At 38.4% G+C, this 23,222-nt stretch overlaps 1 protein-coding gene across 1 annotated transcript in view; it reads left to right on the forward strand.

The window, feature by feature from the left end:
- The first annotated feature begins 1,416 nt into the window (after positions 1 to 1,416).
- The window catches only part of grb10a (growth factor receptor-bound protein 10a), a 69,391-nt gene continuing 47,585 nt past the window's right edge, over positions 1,417 to 23,222 (forward strand). The window contains exons 1-3 of the mRNA XM_048202474.1: positions 1,417 to 1,653; positions 9,698 to 9,808; positions 15,294 to 15,387. Of these exons, the coding sequence (XP_048058431.1) occupies positions 9,758 to 9,808; positions 15,294 to 15,387 (145 nt within the window). The 5' untranslated portion in view covers positions 1,417 to 1,653; positions 9,698 to 9,757. The remainder of the gene's footprint in view (positions 1,654 to 9,697; positions 9,809 to 15,293; positions 15,388 to 23,222) is intronic.

Raw genomic sequence — 23,222 nt, forward strand, 5'->3', positions numbered from 1 at the left:
AACTTTTTTGAGATGTGTTGATGCCATGAAATTTAAAATCAACTTATTTTTCCCTTAAAATGATACATTTTCTCAGTTTAAACATTTGATATGTCATCTATGTTGTATTCTGAATAAAATATTGAAATTTGAAACTTCCACATCATTGCATTCTGTTTTCATTCACAATTTGTACAGTGTCCCAACGTTTTTGGAATTGGGTTTGTATATATATATATACTATTGTGTTCAAATGAAAGAAGATAGTATATTTATATATAAACAGGCTTTATAATGGTAGTGAATGGGGGGCGAGATTTTGAAGCCCCAAAAAATGAATCCATCCATTATAAAAATAATTATTCTGTTGATTTTTTTTAGTGCATTCTCCTGTTACAAATTGATACATTTCTGTCCAAATATCAATTCTATCACAAAACAGTTGGCAAATATGGAACCATGAGACTCAGGCCTTTCTGACGATATGTGTTTTGTCAAGATTAGAAAAGGTTTTGACTATAAAGTAGCTAAAATAAATCACCACCCACTAGGGGAGGAGCTCACTAAAATAAATTAAAGTACAGTTTCCATGGTAAAGGTAATGGAAATTTCAAAACAGTTTTCACAGGCTGAATCTTGAGTTCGTAAGCTTTCGAATGATACCTAATTTATGATGATTACTAAAATATGTGATATGAAAAAAAGGCAATAAATAAAAAGAACAAGTTGTCCGCCGGTGACACTTAAGGGGTAAAGGCCTTCTGAAGCAAAGTGATGGGTTCTTGTAAGAAAAATATCATATTTAATAATGTCCAGATGACCGTACACATTGATTTGTGGTGGAAGAGTAACCCCTGAACTATCCCTTTAAAGTCAGCATGAAATGGAAGTTGCAGTCTTTTCTTCCCTAGTGTGACGTATAGGGTGAATTCAGGTTAAATGGGACACTTTTTCTCCACAGTCATCTCAAAGTCAAAAAGTTTCCTAATTAAGTTGAGTGAAACACTTTTCTACAAGAAAACATGTAGGGACTTAATTTTCTATCTGAAACTGATTAGATCCTTGTCATTTGCTATTACTGTGATCTCATGTGAGTGACAAGAGGGAGGAAAAGCTATTTTGATTCCAAATTATGATGGTACATGATTTTTTTTTTTTTTATCATAAATATATAGTAAATACAGCAATATTCCATAAAAATTAAGAATTTTCAATTTTGATTTCTTTGTGACTTTAGGTCTTCCATAAAATGTGCTGTTTTTACCTTGTACTTGAAGGTTGTAATTCTTCCTGATCGGCTTCTTGTTACTTCTTATTTAGAAGATGTGCTCATCCTAGCACAGATTAAATAGCCATTCGTAGATCATCTCAAAGGCTACCCCTGAATTTTGGAACAATGGGTTAAAGTGGGCGGGTTGTAACATAGGAGGTGTGTCTTGTGCAAAGGGGGCGGGGCTGGAAGAGTTCCTCACCCTCGTGTGTTTGATGCAGTCAGCTGAGCACAACTTGTGCGGACGCGGCTCTAACCTCGTACAACATGCAGGATCACAAGGAAAACGTTTAACCCTGTGCACAGTTTGTCATTCCACCGTGTACAGAAAACAATCCAGTTAAACACCCTCCCTTTTAATTCAACTTCTCCGTTCTTTTCCCGTGAAGATTACCAATTTGGAGGTGAGTATGCCAGACTGTTTGGATGGATGGGGGGATGTTTTGAGAACATATGGTTTCGTGCTCATGCTTTTCTAGAGATATGGGGGATATGATTTAGGAACATCCATTTATAACGTGTTTTTTGTATGTAATGTGCATTAAAACACAACAGTCAACAAAGGAGTAGCTTAGCCTATAGTTTACAATAGGGTCGACTTAAAGTAAACTTGCACACATATAGGTTTAATGAGTGAAACGGTCTCGAATAAAGTCAGTTCTGCTGCCAATATACCGGTAAACTCTGAGCAGGCGTGTTTACAAACAACTGAAAGAGTCGATGTATTTTTACGTCGTATAGATTCTCTTCTATGTCTTACTGTGAAGTTATATTTTCTTAAGGGTTGGGAACCCAATTTATTTTAAAATATTGAAACCGAATGATTGTCATGATATGATTTCCAAATTTTGTTAATAGTTATCGGACGTGCATTCTTCCGTCGATGCGGATACCGTATTAAACTATTGACAGTTTTTTAACGCACTACTAACGTTACTAGTAGCACCGCTACTGGGTAAACATCGCGAAACACTAAAGTAGTCCCCGCGTATAACTTTATTTTTAGTGGAATAAAAACATACAGTGCGACCAATGTAGTCCAGTTCGCCAAATAGATGAATTCCGTGAGCCGGCTGTTTTTAGTGAATCAAAACCATTCAGCACGACTTGGAGGGCCACAGTCCTGCAGAGTTTAGCTCCAACCCTAAAAACAACTCAGGAAAAGTATTCCTGAAAACATTGATTAGCTTGTTCAGGTGTGTTTGATTAGAGTTTGAGTTAAATTCTGCAGGACAGTGGCCCTCCAGAACCGAAGTCGCCCATCCCTCATATTCACGAAGGAATGACTCCCATGAGCCAGTTCTTTTGAGCGAATCAGAGCGCCACTTGTGTAACCGTTTTCAGAGCGAATGACTCTTGTGAACCAGTTTTTGTAGTGATTCAAAAGTAGCCTACTTATGAATAATTTGAGTGTTTTTGAAGTACTTACTGAACAGTTGTTACTTTCGTCGTGTTCGAAAAGAAGCAAGAAAAGTTACTGTGTTATGGCGGGCACGTGTGAGAGCGTTAGTTACTGACTGGTTGTGTGAATGAATTGTATTACTTTTATTTGTATTTGATTTATGTTGAAATCTGACATGGGTAAGTCCTATGATTTCTATTCTGAATGTTGATGCTTTTTTTCTTGCACATTTGGCCTTTTTTTTTACCCGTGTTTCAGACTTTTATATTTGGTTTTAAGATTATAGTTCTAATAATCTCATATGAGAGGAGTCTCATGCTTGATATTGTTCTACAGTGTGCTATTAGACTATCAACTTCAACATAATTAATCTTACATTATGGGATTGTGCAAATGTTTGATTTGCATGTCACAAATGCAAATGAGCAGTTTTTCATTGCCCAGAGAAATTGTCCAGAAAAGTTATGTAATATTCTTGTGCGAGAACTCTCTCTTTCTCTCTCACACGCTAACACAAAGGAGGTGTATCTTTTTTTCTTTTGTCAAGGAAGGAAGGAAAGTTGTTCGGTGGTTCTCTAACAATAGACTTGCCGAGTGCAGGGGTTGGATTTTAAAAGGCATGTTCAGGCACACATATATGAGTTTGTCATTCTCCCTCTCTCACACACCTCAACTAGAAATGTGTGGGTTTTATTTGGCAGAGATTCTGCAGAAAGAAATGAAGCAAGACGACAACTCCAAATTACTGCCTCCAGGGCTAGAGAGTTCAATTTAATGTCACTTTAGTTCACAAATTCACATGCATAGTGCTTGCTAAGGGAGGTAAGAGTAAGGAGAATCTTGATAACAGCAAGCACGTCAACATATTCTTGTTCAGATGGCACAGATTGTACCTTACTTGACTTATCCCCATATTTTTGGCCACTGGTTTTATCTTTAAGCCAAGGTGACATGTTGGTATAGAATATGTAGCCTATAGTCATAAAATTAGTTGTATAATTAGGTGTTTGAGATGTACAGTAATGTGAAGGTTATTTATACTAACTATAGTTTGTGGCAACAAAACGACCATAAGTTATAATTTTTATTGAAAATTTTAGTTGATAAAGGGATAAGAATTTCCTCCTTATTCTTCTTTATCTCTCATTATCCTCTAGTCTCTCTGATGTTGTCTCCCACCATCCTACTTTATTTGGCTACATCCCTCAATCTTTAGCTTCAGATGTAAGTGTTAAATTTCATCCTAAAAATAAACAAATCACCATGTACTCCAGTCCTGTGAAACAGCAGTTGGCTTGCTAAAAATGAGAAATAGAGAAAAGAGAAAAACGTGGAAGAATAGTTTTTGCACTATTATTAGCTTTGGCCACATAGAGTCTTGGGGGGGAAAGAGAGAATAAGGAAAAGTGCAAAGGTTTTGAAAGGGAGAGTAGTGTTACATGTGCTCTTAATTTAACCGTTGGTGACTGATCCAGACCCAATGTGTTTGTTTTGGTCAGAGCTGCTGAAGTCTATACAAAAGTGGTTTCGGTCAATCCAAAGCTGTTCTATTTAGAGCAAAAGTGCACTAAAACTACACATGGACTGTCATCCAACCCATCAAACTCATCCAAGCCATCAAACTCCGCTGGCTCACATGGACAGTTAGTGGGAACTCGCGTCGGTTTGCGTTGTGCTTCAGTCTGTCTCCAGTCTGATTTTTCTTTTTCTCGCTAGCTCTTTTGTTTGTGTGTGGTCACACGGGTGGTCCATGTTAGAAAGTTTCTGACCTGATTTTGGAGTCTTGGAACACACACATACCCAGCTGCCTCCGATGGACCGTCAGTCCGTCACAGGGCAGTAGCTCTTTTGATCTCCCCACCGTACCACCACTGCTGGCTTCCAAAGCCTAAAGATCTTCAACGCAGTCCAATATGACAATGCGCTGCTCTGACTTTTTCCCCATTCACAGCAAAAGCTTAACCTTATTTTGTATCTTTTGAATCAATTCGTGTTGACCTTTGACCCAAATCACCCTATTAGCCAGGATTACTATTATAAATGCGGAAAACAATTAAATATCCAGTATCCAACAATATATATTCAGTATTGGTCAATAACATCAGAAAGGCCTTATATCAGCCAAGAACCAGCATAGCTTGATGTGTAAGAAAATGGGCCTCATCTTCAGGCAACATTCCTTTAAGGTTTTGGGTGGAGTGAGAGACACTTGGAAGTCTTGAAAGTCTCAAGGAATTTCTGCCTGTCAGACTGAACTATAAAAAGTTGTATAGGTATTTTTACTTGAATATTGTTTAAGGACTTCAGAGAGTAGTGAAAGTAGTGATATGTCGAATTGTTTACGAAATACTGAAACCGATAATAAAGTTTTTATTTTGTCAAAAAATGAAAATAAAATATCGGCAATTAAATTCTGGTAATTGAACTTGATATTTTAGCCTAACAAATTTTACATAGTGCTACTATAGCATAATTTTTGGTCACGGTGAAGTGCGTCCACACTTATATGTTTACGTGTTGTAGCTTATCCACATTTTATGCATGAAATAGATGCTGATATAGTCAAAAAGAAGTGCAGACTGAACGGAATGTCAAAAGATCCTACCGCTATTTGGCCAGATGATACGCAAACTATGTTTCTTGGTTGGGTAAAGTAAACCAGCGACTCCCTAGAAAAGTTCTGATGGATGGTAAAGACGATTGTGGTGACGTCTAGGAGCCGTACAGTAAGCATGCATGACTAAGTCTGTTCTGTTGATGCACAAACAAAACCGTGTATGTGCGCTCTAGTTGCACCAATCACACATTGTATTTATGACCAGACACATTTCAGTACATTCATGTTGTTTCCACATTCATGATAATGTTTTGATTTGTCATGTGTATGTTGCTGCGTTTAGTAATTCTGAATGGATGTGTACTGTAGTAGTTATATGCAGCCAGGTTAAGGCGCTGTTTTTTTTTTTTTTTTTTTTTCTTTTTCCATGGGTGTGCAATAAATTTATGAATTATATCATTTGGTTATTTGGTGTTGTTTTGGAGTCACCACGTGTCCTTTTTGGTGATACACCTACATTTACAATGAAGAAAATCTTGCAGAAATTACAGTTTTGTGAGAATTACCCTTCAATCTGAAAGTTTACTTTGCTGGATGTAGCAAAAGATGACAAAATGAACGTGTTAAGCAAGATAAATTATGTATGCTTAATTGCACAGTGCTGTCATCTAACGCTGACTTAAAGTTAAACTTAAAAAATGAATAATTTAATTACACTATTAAATGTAATATTTAGCGAAATATCCATTTTGTTTTACTACTTATATCATTATGCTGTGAAATTCACCTGTAGCATTTAAAACTTTATTTTAGTTTAAGTGTTTCATTTTTAATCTATTTAGACAAAATATTATTTATTGGTCATTGGCTAATATAGTCCACCTGGTCTATCACTCATTGGACTTTATATAACAGACAAATACACTACTGTGAGTAGAGCCAAAAGACTTGCATGTTTCTTTCTGAGGCATTATCATCCACGTGGATATTGAAGTCACCGAATTCTACACATGTATACCACTTTTCACGCCATCCTATTGATTAGCCCAGCTGTAACCCTGTACGAATCCAATGTAAAGAGATGGATGAGTCATCCTGGCATTCCCCAGCATACATTACTGTACTTGTTTGCATCTAGAACAGACAAAGTTGCTGTAGACATGAAGCTCAAGTTATCTTTTTTTGGATCCAATTGACGTGGTTGACCTTGCGAAGGGCAAACCATAATGCCTATTCTTTCTCTACAGGAATTCCCAACCAATGATGATGGTGGTGGGTGATTCTTGATGTAAGAAAAGAAAGTAGGTTTCAGACGGACTGCTTGTCTTGTTCTCCTAATTGAGCAGTCCAGTAAGAATGGTGCAACTCTCCTCTATTATAAAGGAAAGATGGGCACTTGACCTGTGTTTATGTGCACACTCAAGGGAGGCCAAGGACGGGACTCTCTTGGAACGATCATCTAGGCCTTGAAATTCCTCAGAAGACATGAGAGGCAGTAGTGGGATCCATTCACCCTCTTATTTTGCCTCCCTGATAAGACCATGGCACATCAAGCTTTTCACCCATCTCTAAACAATGAAATTCCCCCATACTAGCTTTGTGTATGTTTCTCATTATCGAGTCTGGTTGTGCTTGGCTCTGTACACATCGGTTCTTGTCGGTTCTTGTGCAGAGCGCTACCCAAAACACTGGTGGACCATATCGGTATGTGGCAGCTTTATATAGTGTCTGATATCTTGACAATAACAGGTTGGGTTACGTAACCAAAACAATAGAGCCTCTGTCAATCAGCACTCAAAACTATGGGAGGTGAAGATAAATGAACTGGAGCAATTTGAACTTGGAAAGTCTATCTTTTTTGCAATGGATTTCAACATCAAGTTTAGGCCTCTGTCTCTTTTCATTCTTCGAATCACCATATGATGCAGAGAATGAACCTTTGTGAACTTAAAAAGCACTGAGGCAGTTACAGAAAGTCGATTTGTCATGCATCTGGATTTCACACAAGCTTTAAAACCTCCACCATGCCGATTTCACAAGTTTCATTAGTATTTGCAGTTAAAAATGAGTTCATTGTTGTTGTGGTTTTCAGATTATGACACAAGATTTAGTGTGTAGTGTTCAGTGTGTCCAGAAGTTTTAGACAATACTATGCTTTTTAAACACAAGCAAGGCTTCTTTTCAAGTATAGCAATGATTGGCAGTGTGCTGTGCATTGGAAAGCTTTTGTGTCTTTAAATTGATCCCCTATAAAGCCCCACCGCTATATCCAAACACATTCTCATCATCTTTGAACTGTCTACCACTGTTTTTCACCATGAGTATTACATTTTTAAGATGTTTTACAATCTCTTTTTGAACACAAGAACTGCGTAATTTGCCTAATAAGCCCAATTTTATGGGCTTCCTCAAGATTAGTCAACTAGTCTTTCAGGGAACTCCTCTACTAATCATTTTACTAAAAAATGTACTTGATTTTCATGCACCTGATTGAACTAACTTTTGCTGGCCTAATAGAGACAACCTAAGAGTGTGGTCTCAATCATCAGCCAGCTTCTCTGTGTGTGTATGTGCGTGAATGTGTGACGCTTTTCTTCTCTGTCAGTATAATGAGCTTGGCCATTGATGCGTAGCGGGCCTGAACGGCCTTTCAATGCTGGATGTTAATTTGAGGTTTTGCTGCCGTGTTCAGTTGCTCCAGAGTTGAGCCTTGAGTCCAGCTTTTAGCACCACATGTTTAGGCTTACTATTCCTCAGTTTGGACTTTCATTCAATGCTAAAGTACCCTGTCAAAGAGTGCTTCAGTGCTTCCAAACATGTTGGATCAAAATGTTCTGGGATTGAAATCAAAACACCATTTCACTCTCCTTGTTTCTTTTTCTCCAGATCTTTCATTCTTTCCCAATCCGTTTTGTTCCTGCTCACTTTTTAAGCTCTACTCCAGCACAGTCCCCATCTTCCAGCTCTCTCGAGATAAGAACGAAATGGTGAAGTGCTATTTTAAGTAGTAGATTCTGTCATGTAGCATACTATGTCAAACAAGCTGACTGTTAAAGTGCAACAGTGGACAAAGTATTACAGTCACAAACTGCCCATCCTTATCAGCAGCAGCAGATTAAATTTTACCATATGCCCTGATTAGTATATCTAATATATAGTGGTCAACCGTTATATCGCCAAGGCCGATATACCGGCTGATATTTGGCTTTTTTTTAAATTATCGGCATTGGCCGCTAACACTTGATCTCACAGCGCTCACATTCCATGTCTTCATTAGTTTACTGTCTCTGTTTAACAGCTGTGAGATCTTGTGAAGTTTGTATTTGTAGTCTGCATGAACGCATCTACTTGAATGTGAATTCAATTGAGTTTAGCCAGAGATGGTCTTATTATTGGGAGATACGAGGGTCTGTGGCTCTACCATTTTTATAGAAAGCATAAGAAAAGCATCTGATCATAACAACATTGGTATGTCAGCACGAGCTCTACAAATTAGCACTCCAGACACGTTTATTTTTGTGTCAGTGCCTCATTTTATCAGAAGCACAACTTCATTTTGTACTATAAATCTGCTATCCAGTGTGTTCATGTTTTCACCCGGGGAGATCTTACCTCAATGAACTCATCAGACGAAATGAGTCAGAGAACAGCTCCACGCGAATGAAGGTGTAGCCTCGGCGCACACCTCCTATTACGTTATCGTCAAGGACCAATGGTAGTACGAAGGTGTTTTGCGGCTGGAGCGAACTTTTCCTGAAAGTTTGCTTTGGCAAGCCGTTTCAAACTTCCAAAAAGAACACAAAACGAACTTCATTTTGGACTGATTTTGTTCGAAATTACGTCGCATCAGTTCGTTCTTCGATTTTGTTTGAAGTACATCAGGGCCTTAAGTTGGCTTGAAATTATTTTCTAAATTTTTTTTTTTTTTTTTTTTTGACCTTTTCATAACTTGATCTTCCAGTGAAACAACAGACTGGTGACATGCCAGATTTCTTCAGTCATTTAGTCTGCCTAAACACCAATTTTGATTTACCTCATTGATTTTACTCTTTTGAATGTGTTCATCAAAGTGTTTACCAGTTACTCTTTCTGCAGGTTGCATTCGTTATACCAGTAGGTGGTGACAAATGAGTCTTTTGTGTTAGGAGTGACTTATTGAATCATTCACTTAACTGAGTCATTCAATAATGGCTCACTGATTCAGTTTCCAGTGAATGAAATTTTCCTTCAAGGAACTTGAACTTGAATGTTCTTAGCGGGTACTATAGCCAGTCTTGAAGGCAGGAAAGCTATCACACCCTCTAAAGAAAAAGAAATGAAAAATATTAGTCGGTGCATAAAATTAGAATGGTTCATTTGCTTAAAACATTCATTCAAAAAACACTGACCAATTTTTTCAATATAAATGTTGCAAAGTGATTGACTATTTTTAGTGATGAGATTCAAGATTTTTTTATATGAACCAATTCTCTCTCTGTCTTTCTCTCAGGCTGTTGCACAGGGTTTTGGAGTTGCATGTGACTGCTCATCAATTGAGGTGATTCTGAGTATGGCCTTAGCTGGATGCCCAGACTACTTCCTCCACCATCCAAACTACCAGGTAAACTCTAGTGTAGTTGTAGTGTTCTCTCTGAAGCAATGGATTCTTCAGAGCTTTAAAGTTCAGCAGGGCACTGTGTCAGTGTTTCCTGACCGTGCTGTAATATCTCCTCAAGCGGAATATATGCATGTAAAACCCGAATGCTCACACGCACATGAACAAATCCTCCTGAACTAGCATAAGGGGACTCATCTCTTCAGCGCAACGATTCCCAAGGGTTCTGTGGCATGTCCGCATGCCTTTCGTCGCCATGGCGTTGCCATGGTGGCGCACAGCTGACATGCTGACATGCAAAGTGGCGGCTGTTGCTATTTATACCCGGGCTGCACAGTCAGCCCTCTCTCTATATTTGACTCTCCTTGTCTTCTCGCCCTTTCTAATATCATTCCTTTCATTTAACCTTATAAGCTACCAGTCCCTTCCACAAACTATTCCTTTCTCAGACCCTCCCCCCTTTTCCCTGCCCCTGCCCCCACTGGGGTCGCCTATACAAGTGGCTGGTGCTTGTGAACCTGGCAGAGCTTCAGTGTATACAGTGAAGGCAGGGGTGCGGACTGCCCTCTGTCTGTGGCCGTATATAACTCTGCAGGGGGTTTCTCAGAGCCACAGGCACCTGGCCCGAAACTTCCCAAGCAGGGGGGCAACACAGCCCAAATATTCACTTTAAGCATACACAACCCAGGCACCCTGGCTTGCACTGTGCTTCTGCTCTTTTTCTCTTGAAGCATTAAAGCATTCTGCTTTAGCATTTATTTATTTATTAATTCACTCACTTACTATATATCGATGGAGGACCAAATTACTAAAAATTAAATAAATCTTTAAAAGACATAATTAAATTCATAATAAAACATAAAAAAATCCAATATCTTTGAGTTAAAATGGTTAGTTCACCCAAAAATGAAAATTCTGTCATTAATTACTCACCCTCATGTCATTCCACACAAGACTTTTGTTCATCTTCGGTACACAAATGAAGATCTTTTTGATGAAATCTGAGAGCTTTCTGTCCCTCCATAGATAGCTGCGCAATTGAAACTTTGACGCTTTATTTTTTATATTGAGCGGTTTAGTCCAAATTTTCTGAAGAGACATGATTGCTTTATATGATGAACAGATTGAATTGAGGCTTATATTCACAGAAAAACATTTATCAACTCACACATCAGTTGTGGTTAATGGAAGCTCAAGCATGTTCTCGTGATGTGCGAGAACCAATGAGGTTCATTAACGTGCGTTACAGAGCACGTTTGAGCTTCCGGAAGAGGTTTGTTCTCGCGTGTCATTCAGGTTCGGTTGAGCTTCTGTTTATGTTCGCTGATCAATGTTTATAGGGGCTTTTGCACCGGAGGAACCTTTTCATAGTTTCTAGAACTATTGGCTGAAGTACCCGGATTTTGCCGTGTTCGCACCACAGGAACTAGGAACGATTTTAGTTCTAGGAACTCCTTTTGGGGGAACTAAATTAGATTCTACTTCAGAGTAGGGTCTAAACCAGCACTATAGGAACTCAGTGACGTGAGTGTACGTTGATTGGTCAAACCCCGGCACTCTGCATTTTTAAAAATCTGTGTAAATATATTTACTTCAAGAACATGAAAAACGGCGATAATGGTATTTGACTGTTGTCTGCAAGGTTTTGTTCTTTTTTTCACCTCGATACTGAAAGTTGTCATAGGTCTCTTAGCCCCAATTTTTGCTCTTTCAGTTATGTAAATTATGCGTTTACATTCCATCTTCGTTATCACGAAACCCACGACACACAGCAAACACAGCTCCGATCGCGGTGTCTTCTATCCACCGGTTTTTAGCGTTTGCAAATGCCGTGCTTAAAGATGCCACTGTCGGCTGCTTCACAGTTCCTATTTCCGGTGCAAATGCAACCATGAACATGGACGGGGGGAGAAATTAGTTTGTGGTGAACTATCCTAGTGGCTAGTTCCTATAGCTGAGTTTCTAGAACTATTCGGTGCGAAAGCCCCTTATATGTGAATAAAAGCCTAAATTAAAGCTGTTCATAAAGCGATGAGCCTCTTCAGAAAATTTTGACTAAACCACTTAATTCATATGGATTAGTTTTACAATCTCTTTATGAACTTTTTGAAGTGTCAGGGTTTCAATTGTGTAGCAATTGAATGTCAATGGAGGGACAGAAAGCTCTCAGATTTTATCAAAAACATCTTCATTTGCCTTCTGAAGATGAACGAAAGTTTGGAACCACTTGCAGAATCTGTGAAAATGTGAATAATTTTAACAAAATAGGAGGGATCATACATTTTTTTTTGTACTGTCCTGGATAATATATTTTACATAAACAATGTTTACATAAAGTCCGCAAGACAAAAAATAGCTGAATTGATAAATATGACCCCATTCAAAAGTTTATGAGCCCTCGATTCTTAATACTGTGTGTGGTTACCTGGATGATCCACAATTGTTTGTTTTTTTTGTTTTTTTTGTGATGGTTGTTCATGAGTCGCTTGTTTGTCCCGAGCAGATAAACTACCCAATATTATTCAAAAAGATCCTCCAGGTCCCAAAAATTCTTCAGTTTTCCAGCATCTTTTGCATATTTTAAGCATTTACAGCAGTGACTTTATGATCCATCTTTTCACTCCGAGGACAGCTGAAGGACTCAAACTTAAAAAAGGTTCAAACATTCACTGATGCAGAAGGAAACACGATGCATTAAGAGCCGGAGGAGTGAAAACCTTTTGAATTTGAAGATCAAGGAATATTGTACTTAATTTGTCTTCTGGCAAACATTTAATCTCTTCTGTTGCTTCCGAAGGGTAGTACTAAATGGGAAAAAAAAAAAAAAAAAAAAAAAAAAATTTTTAAACAAAATAAGAAAAATTTGGACATCTTTATCCTGTTCAAAAGTTTTCACTCCTGACTCTTAATGCATCGTGTTTCCTTCTGGAGCATCAGTGAATTTTGAACCTTTTTTAATAGTTATTTTTGAGTCCCTCAATTGTCCTCGGTGTAGATGGATCTCAAAATCATACAGTCACTGCTGGAAAGGGATCAAATATGCAAAAGATGCTTGAAAACTGAAGAATTTTTGGGACCTGGAGGATTTTTCTGAAGAATATTGGTCAGTTTAACAGCTCAGGATAAACAAGGGACTCATGAACAACCATCACATTTTCAAACTGTCGATTATAATGTTGTGATGCTTAAATTCACTTGTAGCATTTAAAATGACTCTTGAGAGTTGCAAGTCTTAAATTGCTTGTAGTTAATGAGGACGAACATTAGGGTCAGAGGTCATAGGTCAAATGGAGACTTGGAATTGTGTTTCAGGTTCATAGCAGGGTGTCTGCTCACCAAGAGCCAAATGGGAAAATTGAGTAGTTGTTTGTCTGTCAATGCGTTTATGTATCACAGCACCTAGAATGCAGCACCTAGAATGGCCAGGTTGTGGCTTTCGAGGTCATAGGTCAACTCCTAAATGCTTTCTAACCACTCGTTGTTAATAGCCTAGGCTCTGCCTTTCTAGGAAATTTGCTGTCTTTGTTGCCCCGTGGAATCAGCTGGGGGGTTAAGGTTTACATAACGGACACAAGGCCTGGAGCCTGTCCAAGTACAACACACACACACACACACACACACACACACACACACACACACACACACACACACACACACACACACACACACACACACACACACACACACACCCTCTCGCATTCCTCTGTCATCCACTGCTACAGATCCTGGTGCGTTCCACTTTTGTACTTCCTTGAAGAGAGTAAAAAGTATGTAAAAAAGCATTTAAAGTTTGAATTTGAAGTAATACGGCCAAGATTAAACCCCACTTAAATGAGAGAATATAAACTGAATACTTTCTGCTGGTGTCAGTGAGCAGCATTTATTGACTTTTTTTGGTCTTTTAACACTGTGCAAGATTAACAGTACACTGGCTAAAGCATTAGAGAAGCTTTCTCAGAGCTGTAAATTTTCCTTCCTGTTTTTATAGATGTTTTTCTCTTTTTCTGAGAGCCGGCTGGCTTGGTGCAGCGTGAAGAGAGAGCAGAAGAGAGAAATAGAAAGCAGGCAGGGAGAAGAAGAGAGCATGGGGACCTCTGGCAGAGGCTAGTTCCTGGAAACTCGGCTTCCATGTTCTTAGGTTTCCTAGAAAACTGGAAATTGAAAATGTGGCTTTATTTTTATTATTTTTTTTCTTGGACTACTACTTCTAGCTTTATGCATTCTGCTTTGAATTATATGGTGTGAGATTGTGTGTGCGGTTTGAGAGCACTCGAGCCATTGCTGTGTGCATAGTTTGCCTTTTTTGTTCTTAGTTCTGTGTTGATGCATTGGGAATGATTGATGGGACTGTATTCAGACACACACATATGTGCTTGTAATTACAACTGCCAAAGACATAGTTATTTTTTTCACATTGTTTCTGGCATTCGGTACCCATCTCCTCATGTAGTATACTATATACTGTATTTGTCCATTGCCATCGGTATGTTTTAAGTTATGCACATATAAATTAAAGCAGAACTAAGTAACTTTTTTTACCTTCACAAATAGTTTTCTAAGTCCTTACGATGGTTAATTGACGTGTAGTGGTGTGTTTGAGGCGAGCACTAACCCCCTCTGGCACGTCTACGCCAGAAAACAGCACTTGCAAGTTGAGCTTCGCCGACACAATCTCGCCTCATGTTCACGTTCACGGGAGAGTGACAAAATGCTTTACGGTAATTCAAAAACAATGTATATATTATGACTTTATAAGACAATTTCGAAAATTACCCACCTCCATCGAGATTTCTTGTACTGTATTTGCAAAACTACTGCGCTGGTGTGTGTTGTAGTCGTTGTAGTCCAGAGCTGCGCTTGGAGTATTTACGACAGTGTGATTCACTGAAGGAACCTGTAGGGGGAGCTTCGCAAATCTTACTGAGTTCCGCTTTAACATGTTATTTTACTTTTTTCCAGTAAATATACTATTTGATGTATTTCAGAGATCAGGCCTATATTAGAGCATTTGCTTATTTCCAAGTTATAACTGGGATGTAAACCAGAACATTAAAGGAATATATCACCCAATAGATCAACTATCTATATAACCTATGACCTATATAATATTAGTGACCGGCCATAATAACAGTTTATGATTTTTGACCTTATCGATCATCCATACCCGATTCCTCATTTACTTTAATTATATTGAAAAGAGTGACCAGTATTTTCTTAATAAAAATTACCCTTTTTTGCTTGATAGATAAATCATATAAGAACATCATAAGAGTAAGCAAATGATGACAAAAGGTGTGAATGATTCTTAAACATTAAAAGTATCCAAAAACAAATTAAATACAATTTCTGTAGCACATCTGGAGTATGAAGTTCTTATTTCATAAAGTATTAGGGGCAACATCATCATAAATGACACCTATGTTCATGTCTCACATGCATATCTTCATATATATTCCTGCTTGAACTGTATGATCTCATCCTTATTTTTCAGGACAATGTTGACCGGACTCCTCCTCACAGACCGTCCAATCTCATTGGTTCAAGCTTCCAGCAGTCATCCAATCTGAACTCTCCCAATCACCCAGGTGGGTTATTAAAGGGTCCTTCGGTACATTAAATTTTCCTTGTTTTATTTCTGTACATTCTTTTACTTTAGGAATATTGCATATGAATGACAACATTTAATTTCAGTGCATAAGCAGCATTGTCCTCAGTGGCATTGTGCAGGTCACCGAGTTCTGTAAGGTCACAGAGGTTACTTGGCGAACCCTCCTGTAGCTACAGCGGTTATGTGCACTTAAGGTTGTATATCCTCCACGAGCTGTGCAAGCCAGGGCCTTTCCTGAATCTCTAACCGTTTTATAGCTGTGAGCAAGGCTGTTGGCCACAGATCTTGTTGTATGCATGAGTGTGTACAAGTGGTGTGTGTGTGTGTGTGTGTGTGTGTGTGTGTCCTGCTCTGCTCTCCAGATGCTGCCTTGCTTTAACGTGTCACTACCCTGAAGCATATAGATTTTTCAGAAAGCCACAGCAGGCTTTTGTGTGTGGACATGTATACATTGCGGGCTGGACACATTGGTCAGGGTTGTAAGAAATACTGACATTGATGCATGCATATACATGTGCGTGGCTGTCTAAATGAGGACATATCATAAAGTTCTATTGTTTTGAATTTAAGGTAATTATAAACTAACCCTACCATCAAATCAAGGGTTTTCAGAACTAGATCTAAAGACTCCCATAAGGGGGGAAAATGTTAGATTTAGTGTTGGGGCTGTCAAAGTTACTGTGTGAATTGGATAGTATTGCTATTTAAAAAAAAAAAAAAGCAAACTATATATATATATATTTCTAATTCAGATCAAAGGGTGGGTTTGTCATATTTAGCTAACTTCTTGGGATAGATTTGTATAGCTAAATAAACAATGTCATGATGGGGATTTCTCTTTAACTTATTCTGTTTATATTCTCTGATAATGATGTTTTCTTTCCTCTACTCTAAATCCTCACACAAACTTTTCTGCATTTTTATAAGACATTATTTAGTCTGTGTATTAAGCCGTTTTCCTTGTGGGGACTGTAGAGGGCAGTATCCCGTACATAGACACACACATTTGAGGATAGACACACTCACACACACACAGCATGAACACCCATAAATCTTTCTTGTTGTGTTTCTTTCTGGTCATCTGTGGCCAGCCATTGGGTGTGTGTGCATGTGCCGCATGCTTGCACTTACATGCCTGTTTGCGCTCTATACGTTGAGGCTGGAGTTATACGAGGTGACCTATATTCAGTACACACACACGAAGAGAGAGAGAGAGAGAGAGTGAGATGGAAAGAGTTGGGCACATGAGGTTGGACCGTCTTCTGACACAGTTCCACAGTGAGGAAAGAGAGCTGAAAGAAAAACAACAGGAAAGAGACAGTGTGTCTGGATTATGCTCTGAAGAGATCTCTATTCTCTTTTATAAATTTACTGCTTGCTGGGAATCTTCCTTTATAGATTTCTGATACATTTGTGACATTTGTTCTTTAATTATCTGGCCATTTATTTCAACCATTGTTTGTTCTTGGTTATTGGTTGTTTGGTAAAGTCTGAAGTTAATAATCAAGGTATTGTGTTCTTCATACAATACAAGCATAAACCTGACTAATTCAGGAAGGTTTGTGAGACTTAGCCAATGAATTAGACGCACTCCTCCTTGAAACCCAACCCTACAAACAATCCAGTGTGCAGTCAAGAGTTTAACTTGAATATGATGCATCAAGGATTCAAATCGGCCCCTATTACACATCAAAAGTGTGATTTGGAAAAGGATTTTTCCATGGTACTATGTACAGAAACATGGTTTTACTATGGTACTTGTACATGTCCAAAAACTACAGTATCACCACTGTGCCATGTCAAAAATGTTACAATGGTAGCATGTTCTGATACATGTAACAAGATAATGCCTTGGTTTTTGAAGTAAACATTAAACGATCATGGTTTTACATTGGCACCATTTACATAAAACATGGAATTACCATGGTAACATACAAAAAGAACCTATCTCCTTATTCTATAGCATGTTCTTTTACATGTAGCATGGTAATGCTATTGTTTTTGAAGTAAACATAATAAAAACATTTACTTTTGAACCTTGTACTAAAAACATGGTATTACCTTGGTGCCTTCTTTAAAAACCATAGTACTTTATGGGAATGTTAGTTTTGTGGCTTTATGTAGTTTAAAGAAATGTGAAATTAATGAAAAGAGAGGAAGGGAGTGTTTGAAAAGGCATATTTGCCCCACTTGGCATTGAGAGTAGTAAAGGGGAAATGCTATTTGACACTCATTTGTGCTTGTTGTACCTCTTAATGATCTTGTACTTGTTGTACTTTATTGTTTTAACACTCCTATTCATCGTATGTGCATGTTTGTTTGTGTGTGTGCTTGATTTTGAGAAGACCCCTTTCGCGCACAGGACACTTGCCGAGCTCTTGTTACGTACACAAACACTAACACTCGGACACATGCGGAAGTGTGTGGGTCTGGGGTATGTACGGAATGCACCGTTCGGACGCTGCTGGTATTCTAGTGGAAGTCTGAAGCAGAGCTTTGATTTTTGAATCAGCCTTTCTGATTGGTCAGTTGCTAAGGTAACTCGTGTTAGGGAGATAGCCTAGTTAATATTAGCTAGTTAGCTTAAAGGGTTAGTTCACCCAAAAATGAAATTTCTGTCATTAATTACTCGCCCTCCTGTCATCCCAAACCCTTAAGACCTTCGTTCATCTTCGGACCACAAATTAAGATATTTTTGAGGAAATCCGAGGGTTTCTAAAGTGCACATAAGCCGCGTTTCCACCGCAGAAACTTACCCTAGGAACTAGGAACTTTGGGGTGGTACTCGGTGTGTTTCGACCGCAGGAACCGGGGTCTAAAAAAAAAAAAAAAAAAAAAAAAAAAATCCCTTAGTTCTTTTTAAAAAAAAATAGTTAGAAAAATAGTTAGTTCTTTTTCAAAGTTCCGGAACTTCCGGGGGTGGGACTTGTGGTGCTGAACAACATGCTGATTGGTAGAGCTGGGCGATATATCGATATATTGTCACACGCATTTCGTCAGTAAAGCCGGTTCCCTGATTACCGCTAAATCGCCATCACCTGCTTTCAAATGGAGCTGCATTTAATAGACAGAACCGTAGTTCACTGACAAGCTACGCAATATCGCGTTCATATCGCAGATGAATCGCCTTTGATAATGAATGCAATATTGCGTAGCTTGTCAGTGAACTACGGCTCTGTCTATTAAATGCCGCTCCATTTGAAAGCAGATGATGGCGATTTAGCGGTAATCAGGGAACCGGCTTTACCGCGTGACAATCGCATGCGATATATCGCCCAGCCCTACTGATTGGTTGAGTTCATGCAGCATTTTGATTGGTTGACTCCATGCAGCATTTTATTTCAACCATCATTTTTAAAAGTGTTGCGGTGTGAGCAGTAAGACTTGTTTGCTATTCAAATCAACAATGTAGTTTAAAAAATATGACAGATGGACTGACGATGAGGTCCAGGCTTTATTAAAGCTGCTGTCCGCAACTTTTTTTGTTAAAAATTTACAAAAATTATTTAATGAGAATATACAACATGAATCCATTTTCCAAACCGTGATTTTGTCTTACCCTGAATCATTATGGTACACTTATAATAAGTATTTATATTCGGACTATTTCAGGCCGGACTGGTAGGACCCGCCACAGAGTATCACAGTAACTGCGTGACTCGCCATAGACATACACGGAGAAAAGTAGCTCCGGCTACAATGTTCTTCCACAAGACGCGTGCAGTTCTGTTGATTAACCGCTAGAGGGCCAAAAATCGCGGACTGCAGCTATAAGTTTAAATGCGGAGGACGAAATCCAGTGGGAACTGGAAAGTCGCGTGTAGTCCTACGTCACCAGACTATCTTCACAGTACTTTAGACCGCTATGGAAATGCAGCTAACAATAGGTCTAGGGGGAAAAAAAGTTCCTGGGACAAATTGTTCTGGTAATTTAAGTGGAAACGCGGCTATAGGCAGCAACGTCATTGCACATTTTGAGGTCCAGAAAGGTATTAAAGACGTTGTTAAAATAGTCCATGTGACTACAGTGGTTCAACCTTAATGTTATGAAGCGACGAGGATACTTTTTGTGTGCAACACAAAACAAAAATAATGACTGTAACAATTTGAACTGATGCAGTTGATGTAGTAAGCGCAGTTCAGTGCTTCATTGTTTACGTCCAAATACCGGCTTAGTAAAAAATTGCTTTGAAAGTGATTCTGATTATATTGTTTCTGTCCCATTATCGGTGTGGACTTTCCTATTCTCATAGAATGATTATTGAAACTTTATATTTATAGTTGTCATCATAGTTGTTGTCCTTTGTGTGAACAAGACTTAAGTCAATATATGAAAAAGTGTTCCTGTTATACAGTGAGCTAGCTTAGCTAAATGTCCTTAGTCTACAATTTTTGATACGTTTGTCTGATGGTCATCTCGCTGCCTTCTATTTGCTTTACTAGCCTGGATCAATACGGAATGTCACATGTCATCAATGATAACAGTTTGACCTGATGAGAGAAAAGCACTTTTGTGGCCCACATTGCACTAGCATTACATTCTAGCATGATTTGCTAACCTTTTAAACGCACCAGTTGTTTGAAGAAATCACTTTAGGGCCTTAAAAGCTTGGTTTTTATGGGTCTTAATTGAACAGAGTGCTTCTCAACTGACAGGTCGTGACCCAATATTGTGTCTCAGGGCTGTTTTGATAAGGTTGCAGATGGCAGAGGACAAACAATGCTAAATGCTAATTATAAAATGCAGCACTGTGGTTTTTCTTCAGGACCTCAAGTGGTGACCCTAAGTTAAGAATCACTAGGTAAAGCATTCCAGTCATCAAGTTAGTGAAAATACACACGCCAAGTATTGAACCTGTCTTGCTTGCTTCATTTAACAGGCATGTAGCGTCACATGCGGCCGTTATTACAGAGTTATTCCATGAACCACCTGCTGTTCCTCCCACAGCACACATTACATGGTGATCACCTGTTTTCTGAGGAAGTGGAATATTTGGTTTTGGAAATGTCAGTGTTGAGGTGTCACTGTCACAATCAATGAATGTGAATGTGAGGGGTTCGATCAAGTCAGGGAACACTGGGAAATGTGACCAAAGTGCTGACCACTTGGGTATTTTCTCATTTAACCTAATACCGCCATCTTGTGGCAATTTATTGCTAGTTGCACGGTAAATACAGTATAGTGCATCATTATTAATGCTAATACTGTTCACATCAGACAATTAAATCTTTTGATTACAGTCCCAGATCTTTAGCCACTACACCACAGCATCTCAAGATGCAAACATATTTGAGTAAACAATCCATACTCAAAAGAAAATTACTAGAAGCACAAGGGAAAACTAGCAACTAAAGTTTTTGATATCATTTTTTTGCTGAGGCCATTTCTGAAATTCTGGGACACCGCTGAACCATAATGCATATAGAGAACAAGTGGACATGGTAGTGAATGTTCTGTGGCTGATCTGTCAAAGTGTGTCCAAAGGCTCAACCTAAAATCATTCAGGAAGCCACAGAGGATCTTAAAAAACTCTTCCAAAGAAATGTGGGCTGGGAGAGGAGCAATGTGGAAACCACTGCTAACCAAGAACATAAACTCTCATCTCTCATCTGCCAAAGAGCACCTGGCTGATCCCCAAGACATTTGGAAGAATGTTCTATGAGTCAAAAATGGAACGTTTTGGATGACATGTGTCCCATTATGCCTGGCGTGAAGTGAAAACAGCATTCCAGAATCTAAGAGCATCTTACCAGCAGTCAAACATGGTGCTGCCAGTGTGTGAATGCCTTGCTGTTTCAGAACTCGCCATGAGTGAATTGATAGTTAAATGAAGTTGTGCTTTATCAAAATAAATAAATAAAAACCCTAATATAATGATTATGTGGTGATGCATTGGTTCAGTGTAACATGACTTCATCAGCAATTTATTTTAAAATTTATCTGGGGGCATATGTATAAAGTAAAAATTTAGTCTTAAGTGTGTCAAAATTCTAAGAATGATGTAATTTTACTCTTATTCCTAAGATAATAAGTGTAATTCATAAAGGTTCCTAAGTGTCAAGACTAGGTCTCAGCTCCTAAATTATTTAAGAGTGCTGGAGAGGTATCCTAACCTAGTTAAGAGTAACAAGATGTCAACAGAGAGGAGGAGGCAGTGCACTTAAAGGTGCCATAGATTCAAAATTTGAATTTACCTCGGCATAGTTGAATAACAAGAGTTCAGTACATGGAAAAGACATACATTGAGTTTCAAACTCCATTGCTTTCTCTTTCTTATGTAAATCTCATTTGTTTAAAAGACTTCCGGAAAACACGCGGATCTCAACATAACACCGACTTTTACGTAACAGTCGGGGTGTACGCCCCAATATTTGCATATGCCAGCCTATGTTCCCAACATTATGAAAGGCATTAGACAAGGGCAGCCAGTAACGTCTGGATCTGCACAGGTGAATCAACAGACTAGGTAAGCAAGCAAGAACAACAGCGAAAATGGCAGATGGAGCAATAATAACTGACATGATCCATGATAGCATGATATTTTTAGTGATATTTGTAAATTGTCTTTCTAAATGTTTTTTTAGCATGTTGCTAATGTACTGTTAAATGAGGTTAAAGTTACCATCGTTTCTTACTTTATTCACGGAGACAAGATCCGTTGCTATTTTCATTTTTAAACACTTGCAGTCTGTATAATTCATAAGCACAGCTTCATTCTTTATAAATCTCTCCAACAGTGTAACATTAGCCATTAGCCACAGAGTATATAGCCTCAAACTCATAGAGAATCAAATATAAACATCAAAATAAATACTTTACTCACATAATTCGAAGCATGCATACAGCATGCATGACGAACATCTTGTAAAGATCCATTTGAGGGTTATATTAGCTGTGTGAGAGCTCGTGTGGCTGGGAGCATGCGAATTAAAGGGGCAGCGCGCTGAAAAAATCAGTGCATAGTTAATGATGCCCCAAAATAGGCAGTTAAAAAAATTAATTAAAAAAAAATCTATGGGGTATTTTGAGCTGAAACTTCACAGACACATTCAGGGGACACCTTAGACTTATATTACATCTTGTGAAAAAGCATTCTTGGGCACCTTTAAATGATGACAGGGAGTTGATAAAACGATAAAAGCTTGATTGTCAAGTTATTCTTTTTGTAACTAGTTAGAAATTTAATATTCACTAAGTTTACATGTGCACCAATAATGCGATTATTTCTCATAATCAGAGTCAGGTCCTAATCACAGTAAGATGTTCACATGACACAAGCAGAACTCTTCAATCCAGTTTACATGCAGTTTTCATTACTCTGATTATTACACCCTTGCAGGCTCACTGTTGACTGATTTAGAGATTGAGGATGGCCATTTTGGATTGACATTATTGTAGTCCTTAATTTGCAACACTTAATTGCCACCTCAGTCAGCACGTAAAGCTGCTGCCTGTAACTTTTTTTGGTTAAAAATGATCCAAAATCAATTTGAGCAAGTACATTACAGCCAGTGTTCAAAACTATCTCCTTACCTTTGCCCGATTCACAACAGTATGCTTGTAATAATGTTTTATAATAAAATCGGTACTGGTGGGTTTCCGTCTTTGCGTCATTATGTCATGTTTGTTTACATAAAGGAGGAGTCCCAGCGAATAGGCTATATGTGAGGATGCTACTAGTAGCGGATCATTTATAGCGTTTTCTCACAGCAGCTGGAATAATTAAATTTATCATGTTGATGGCGGATTGTAATCCAGAAATGACAATCATCAGTGACAACTGGAGATTCACCCGTAGTCAAAAGCAAAAG

The sequence above is a fragment of the Megalobrama amblycephala genome, linkage group LG9 (assembly GCF_018812025.1).
Source record: "Megalobrama amblycephala isolate DHTTF-2021 linkage group LG9, ASM1881202v1, whole genome shotgun sequence".
NCBI classification, from domain to species: Eukaryota; Metazoa; Chordata; class Actinopteri; order Cypriniformes; family Xenocyprididae; genus Megalobrama; species Megalobrama amblycephala.